This window comes from Montipora capricornis, chromosome 8 (genome assembly GCF_036669925.1).
Source record: "Montipora capricornis isolate CH-2021 chromosome 8, ASM3666992v2, whole genome shotgun sequence".
Classification (NCBI taxonomy): Eukaryota; Metazoa; Cnidaria; class Anthozoa; order Scleractinia; family Acroporidae; genus Montipora; species Montipora capricornis.
In genome coordinates, this window is record NC_090890.1 from 29,617,165 (window position 1) to 29,624,664 (window position 7,500).

Below are 7,500 nucleotides of genomic sequence, written 5' to 3' on the forward strand. Positions count from 1 at the left end.
TCATATGGTACCATAACATTGCAGTTACGTAATACAGTGTTATAGTAACAACCCTTCTAGAAAGAAGGGCTGTTAAAAAGTAGTGAAACTGGTTCCATGCTATACCATGCAGCCACCTTTTTAGTGAGGGGTGGTCCATAGGACTGTCCCTGGACCGGGTCCACAGGAGTGGTCCATGCACCTGGGGCCGGTGGGGGTCCGTCATGAAGGCCTAATATGCCCAGTTGAGTTGGGGATTGCTTTTACCGACATCGTGTTTTGTAAAACTTTGGAAAACCTTTGGGGCTGGAAAACTATGACTTGTTCGTTGGGCGGAGAGGAGAGAACACTTTTTCATCGCGAGACGTTTGACCCAAGCGCTGTACATTTCATTGGGAGAAGCGAGCCCTTGGAGCCCTCGTCTTCTCGAGAACTAAGGTCTAAAGGCTACAACGAGTATTTTGATCCACCTCTGGAAAGTAAATATGAATGCCCTATCTGCCTTTTGGGTCTGCGAGAACCAGTGCAAACTACATGTGGTCACAGATTTTGTCGAGGTTGCATCTTGCGTTCAATAAGGTGAGGCAAAGTTATGTTCTGTTTCCTCTGTTACTGCTTTGAATCGTTTATGCTGATGCAAGCATGAAAGTTACGAATATATAGACACCTCAAGTTGCAACACGTAACGAAGAGTCTAGAGGGTCGTGAAGAGGGGGTACCAAAATCCCAGTTCCCAGCTTAACTTTGGTCCAAATCCCAATTACCAAATCTAAAATCCCAGTCCTAGTGATTGTTTACAAACTGATGTGCATAATAAATTAAAAGCGCTGACTGACGACGTTTGGATACACATACCTTCACCTGGACTGAACAAAATCTCTCATTCTTCTGGTGCCCTTGTTCATGTGATAATCATGCTGAAACTACTTGTATTAACTGCACAATCCTCATCAGTCTCACTGTCTCCACTTTTGCCGCCGCTGTACTCACCCCTTTGATCAGTGCAGGTGAGAACCTCTGCAGGCTGTTTACAAGACTCACTTTCTGGGTGTTCTGCACTTTCACCTAGCATTGAGCTTTGCGGTGCATAAGGAAGTAATAAGTGCTAATCCAAAGGATTAAGCAATGTCTCTGTTACGTACAAATTCAGAGGCAGTGTGTCCAGGAGTGGAGTGGTTCCCCCCCCCCCCCCCCCCTTTGTGACAGTCAATAACATAATACAAACTATATCTGTGAGAAATGAACAGAATAATTTATGTCACCTGGAACTTACTTTATCTATGCAGGTATTTTGTCGGCTTGTCGTACCCCCCACACTCACTGCTCATCCGAAAAATTGTCACTTTCATCAAAAACAGCGTGGACGTTGACATGACAAACCGTTAAGTACCCTGGGTGTGAAAGGGTGTGATCCCCCAATGAAAACTCCTAGCTAATGCCCCTGGTTTGAGCTCTCTCCATTGTGTTGTCTTGTCATACACTGCACTGCCTTACACACTTGCTGTATCATTTTGCCTTCATTCTCATCTCTTCATCATTACTGGACAATCTTTCTCCAACTGGTTTGGGAATTTCAGCAAGGACCAACAGCAAAGGACCAGCAGCAAAAGGTTCAACTATAGGTAGTATGAATTAGGATTTAAAAATACCGTAGTTGAAGTCAGGCATGATAAAAAGAATTAAAAAAAAAACATGTTGTCACTGACTAAAAAACTTATTTAAAAAAGGACGTTTCGGTCAAAATACTATGACCTTCTTCAGCATAAAATGGCTTACGAATACAAATGACTGCTTTAAAAGAGCCGTAGAAACGTCACTTGGGATTGCCAAGGGCCTTGTAAATGTCCGGAATGTAAACTTGTTCATTAATGGAATTCAGTTCGAGAGTTTCTTCAAACCGGTTTCAAACTAACAGAGGTTTTGTCACGTTGCCATACCTTCAAGGAATTTCAGAAAAAATCACGCGAACTTTAAATCATTTCAATATCAATGTTGCCCACAAACCCGTAATGACCGTCGGCTCCATTTTAAGAAAACCTAAAGACAAATTTAGTAAAGAGCTATCAACAGGAGTCATCTATAAAATTAATTGTAAAAACTGTGACAAAGTTTATATCGGTCAAACATCAAGGGCCTTAAGATCTAGAACAAGAGAACACAAAAGAGCAATTTTTACGGGAGATAGGAATTCTTTATTAACCCAACATTGTGTAGAGAATAATCACGAATTTGACCTTGACTACGTCAAGGTCATTGACCGTTGTTCCCAATGGTCAAAAAGATTATTTTTAGAAGCGTGGCACTCAATCCGCGAACCGAATGCCATTAATGAACACGTTTCAATCGGGACATTTACAAGGCCCTTGGCAATCCCAAGTGACGTTTCTATGGCTCTTTCAAAGCACTCATTTGTATTCATAAGCCATTTTATGCTGAAGAAGATCATAGTATTTTGACCGAAACGTCTTTTTTTACGTAAGTTTTTTAGTCAGTGACAACAAGTTTTTAAATTCTTTTTATGAATTAGGATGCGTGTTACTAGTAATGTGCAGACCGTGGTGTCACTCCCTTTACTCCGTCTTCAATGGATGAACCAAAAAGCTGACTACATGTTTGTAGAGAGTAAATGTTTCCTTCGCAAAATGAGTTACTGCATGTTGATCTTCACCATTCAGTGTCGGCACTAATTCCAAATTGAAGTTCACCTTGAAACCTGGATATGAAGACAGATCTTTCATGTTGTTCTCTATCTTGCAAAGCAATTGTGCCATCAGTCCCAATGACTTCAAACACTTGTTTGATAAAGTCCCCTCTGGGCCATCTGTTGTTTCTCTCGCTGAGGAATGTAGTTCTCTTGCCTTCCAAGATTTCTGTGCAGTGGTGTCAAATGATAGAGTCAAAGAGGACTAAAGCTAAAAATCCCCTTCCCATTTTCGAAGTGAACTTCATACCATTCCCACTGGGTAAATCCCATGCAGTCCCAGTGCAGTAAATCCCATTTTCCCAGTCCAAAAAAGGAGAAATCCCAACTCCCGTTTTACCCCTTCACGACCCTCAGTCTAGAATCATCGTGTTTCAAGATAACAGCTTATCCTGTTTCGGAATATTGTAGATCCACCACCCCCGGAGAGCCCATATAAATTTTGTGACTTTTACATAATTTCGATAAAATCCAAGATGTATATATCGTAGTGTGCTGCTATTACAATCATAATATTCCAATGAAATAAAAGTATTTTTACTTGAGGTGCTGTTTGTGGTCATCCTTGTGGCTGATGATGAATTTTAGGGATTTTAAGGGTTTTGTGTGCGTTGTTTACCAGAGCCTACCAATAGAAAGGCAAGGGTCACTGGAAAGCTTGATTTTGGGCCGGTCCAGCACTGAGACACTTTTCACCTGGTCCAACAAATTCTCATCGTACAGGTTCCAAACTGCGTATCAGGCAAACTTCAAAGCTGAAGGTTTCTTCTCATACACCATTGTAATTGTTAATCTGTCGAAAACTAGAAATACTAGATCTCAAATAATATCAACAACTCCAGCGGTCGAAGCTCAGACAAACCAGAGGCTGTACACTTTCATGAGCAGGCTGGTAACCGTCACGTCACATCACTTCCCCCAAAAAAACGCACTCACCTACCCCTTCCCCCCCAGCAGTCCTTCAGAATACAAGAATAATCTATTTTGAACGGGAAATTTGCGGGAAAACAGACCACTTATGTCGATAATTTTTATTGGTTAAATGGAAAGATCTGATCAATCAATCGTTTATATGGCTGTGATAACAAACAGAGCTTTGTTTTGTTCAGAGATGAAGAAATGCATCAACAAACAATGAAATGAGTTTGAAAAAATCAATTTTTTTTAACTTGGGGATACAATTTGAGCCTCCAATGGAGCAAAGTCTCCAGAGTCGTTTTTATCCAGGAGATTTGATGACCTGTATGGGAGACCGGGAGATTCGTTCCGTATCCGGGAGAGTTGGCATGTATACTGTTGTTGCTTTATTGCCTTTGTTAAGTGAGTGAGATAGCCTTCCTGTAGAGATTGTAATTAATGCGGACTATTTCGTGACGTGAATTAAACAAGTATATCTACTTGAACATAACAAGTACTTTACTGAAGTCCTCAATACAACAAATGATATTCCTCAGCCTCGATATAACGAACCTCCATATAACAAAATCCTTGTTGTAACAAACACAATTTGGAGGCCCAATTTATAATGAATAAATATCAAAACAGAACAAAATTGATGATTTGCAAAACAGACCAACAACGATGAAAATTCTTACATTACAGGTGACATTATAATATATGCTGTCACTATCGAGAAATCTACATTATCCGTTTTATCTAGCATCTAAAGTAGTTTTCGCTTGTTTAAGTTCTTTTGTACCGGTGTATGCAGGCTGGACCTCACCTCCCATCCTGAGAAAGGCTTACGGTAATTCTCATTACTGTTCAGTTAATGCACAAGGCAGCTTTTTGCAATGAAAACTTAACAAATCACTATTCAGAGCTGGGTACAGGATAGAGCACCGTAATGTGAACAATTTTACAAAAAACTTAACTATACCTCGATATAGCGAACACTTATGTTGTCGTTCTAAAATTTCATTATAAGGTTAAATGTAACGAAATCTCGATATAACGAACTAATTTCCTCTAGTCAGACCCTTGGCACTTCATTCAATCAAGGTTTGACTGTATTCAGATTTGTGTCTCATGTAGCACTTGTGCTGAGGAATTAACTGAAGGCAGAAGTTTCTGCCAAGTTATACAATAGGCCAATTTCGATATGTTAAAATTCAGTCCTAAACAAAAGGCATCATCTCGAGGCTCTGGGGAATAAATGTAAGGATTTGTCTGAGTTTATTCAACCATAACTATGATTCAACAGAGCCTTGAGATGATGCCTTTTGTGTAGGACTGAATTTTAATAATTATCAAAAGTGGGCTATTGCCTGCATGCAACACTAAAAATTTGTTCTTTTCTATTTAAAAGTTATAATTGTAATTCTTCTGCACTGTAGACCATTAAATTTTTGTTAAAGTTATTTCAGTGGGAATGTCTTACATTCTACTGTAACAGGTTGATTTTTGGTGTCCCTAGTTACTGGCATTCACTTTAGGTTTCTTATTTCATTAGGGATTTTGGTCCCATTTGTCCCAATGGTACATGTAATGAAAAATTTGATGAATTGCAGGTACGTACATGTATTTTTTCAAGTGCAGTATGTATGTAGAACTCCTTTCACGGTGCAGGTTAACTAATCAGAATTTTAGAACTTCAGCTAAAAGTTGTTGAAAAAAAATAATAAACAAAAATTAATATTATTTACTGTTGATTGCACTAAGCTTAAAAGAGGCAACTTTCTTAAAAGCCTGGAGTTCACTTAGAACTTGCAATAGTTAGTTATTCTTGTCATTTTGCTCTTACATGTAATTCACAAAATATTGCTTTTTGTCGGGCAGCACTAAGAGCGAGAATCCAGAATCTGGAATCCGGAAATCCGCAAACATTACAACAACTTAACCACTGGATATTATGACTTATTTGTTTTGAATTTGGTATCAGGTTTGTCCCCATCAACATCAGAAAAGTATATATTTTTAAACAAAGTTTTAAACCTTGAAGTTTTGCCAGAAATAAACAATGGACCAAATCGGCTTGTACCCAATTCAAATTTTGCAGGATTAAGATTCAAGTTGCGTGTTGTATTTGCAAGTACCTGGAACAAAACGTTTTATTCCTAAAGGGTTTGATTCAGCCGAGACAAACCTAGTACGAAATTCTTACTCTTGGGTACTGGACTGTTACTAGTACATAATCAAAGGAATTTAAGGGAAGATGCATGGTAAAACACAACTTTGTTTATTTAAGAAATTTCAAACATTTTTACATAAACTTGACCATGTACATGTACAATAAACAAATTTCCATTATGATCATTTATTTATGGGGATTTCCAATTAGAAGACTTGATGATAATCAATAATCAAAGGTGGATAATGCCTACCCAGCGGATAAACACTAGCAAAACAAATTGAGTTATCCAGTGGATAAGTTATTGTAATTCTCGCGAATTGTGCATAATTCTGGTTTCTGGTTTCCAGATTCCGGATTTGGGCTTTTAGCTGCTGCCCCTTTTTATCAGAAAACACCTCCTAGGGAATATGCACGTTGTGGCATGAAAGTGTTCTGGCTGAGTAACATGCCCACTAATAAATGGAGCCAATATGGGGTGTGATGAAAAAAGGAAAGTTATGCAGCAAGAAGAGACTGGTGTAGGACAAATCATGCCATTAAATCCCATTGTCAACCTGGCTTGTGCCTTGATATTTAAGAATTGAAGAAGTAAAGAACAATAAAACTTACCTTTAAAAATTAATGTAAATATATATTTACCTGTTGTTCTTATATCCTAATTTTAATCTACCTCTTTTTAATCATAGCTGTTTCCAGACAACTTTGCCAAGCGAGAAATCTTAAATCATTATGTTTTCTGCCAATTTAAGAAACTGCATGGCTGCTCCTGGAAAGGTCCTCTTGGGGAGATGGAGGTATGCAAATAATTTCCGTAACTTTTAGCCTGTGAATCATCAGTTGCTTTAAAAGGGCAACCCTAAAATCCGGAATCCGGAATCACAGGTCATTGTTTTACCAATAAGAGAGTAAAAACTATGATCCTAGACATTCATAAAAGCTAACCTTAGGCCTAAAAACGTTTGTTTAGGCCTAATTAGGCCTAAGGTTAGCTTTTATGAATGTTTAGGATAGTTTTTACTCTCTGTATTGGTGTAAAACAATGACCTGTGATTTTAGGGTTTTAGGGTTGCCCCTTTAAAATGTACCTCAAACAGAATGCGTTACTTATTTAATTTGTTTGAGATAAAAGGCAATCATTAAAATGTTGTATAATTTATTATAATAATTATAATGTGGTAAAGCTAGTCTTACATGTAGTTAAATCCAAGCGCTCTGATTGGTTCTTTCTCAGCTCGAATTTTGCAGCATGGACCATTTCCATGGAAATGGTCCAAGCCATTTATTTTTGAGTTGGAGCAAAACCAGCAAATTCAAAATTTGAAACCAAAACTGCCAAAAAAAAGTGAATATTATCAGTCTTCGCAGCGAAACTACCAGAAAAAGCTAAAAAAATTGAAAATTTTGCCGAGATTTCAAAGATGTCCATGAAGAAGACAAACATTTTATTATCCTGAAGATGTGAATGTGCAATCCCTTCTGCTCTTTTCACAGACTATGTTACTTACCAGTGCATATTTGACATCTACATGTACGTGTTTAAAGAGATGGCTCACACTCACCAATTTTAGCTATGGTTTTAATGACCAAAACAGGGATAACAAATTAAATGGAAAATTTAAAAAAAATAATAACATGCAGAAGCTAATCTCACCAGAAGTATGTATTAATACTAAATACTGAAAGCTGATTGGTCCATACTTAAATGACATAATGTTGTTGCAGCATTTTGTGACAGTGTGGATGCATG

General features: G+C 38.0%; 1 protein-coding gene across 1 annotated transcript in view; it reads left to right on the plus strand.

Moving 5' to 3' along the window:
* The first annotated feature begins 63 nt into the window (after positions 1-63).
* LOC138060588 (TNF receptor-associated factor 6-like) overlaps positions 64-7,500 on the plus strand; it is a 37,016-nt gene continuing 29,579 nt past the window's right edge. Inside the window, exons 1-3 of the mRNA XM_068906429.1 lie at positions 64-558; positions 5,133-5,190; positions 6,440-6,547. Of these exons, the coding sequence (XP_068762530.1) occupies positions 176-558; positions 5,133-5,190; positions 6,440-6,547 (549 nt within the window). The 5' untranslated portion in view covers positions 64-175. The remainder of the gene's footprint in view (positions 559-5,132; positions 5,191-6,439; positions 6,548-7,500) is intronic.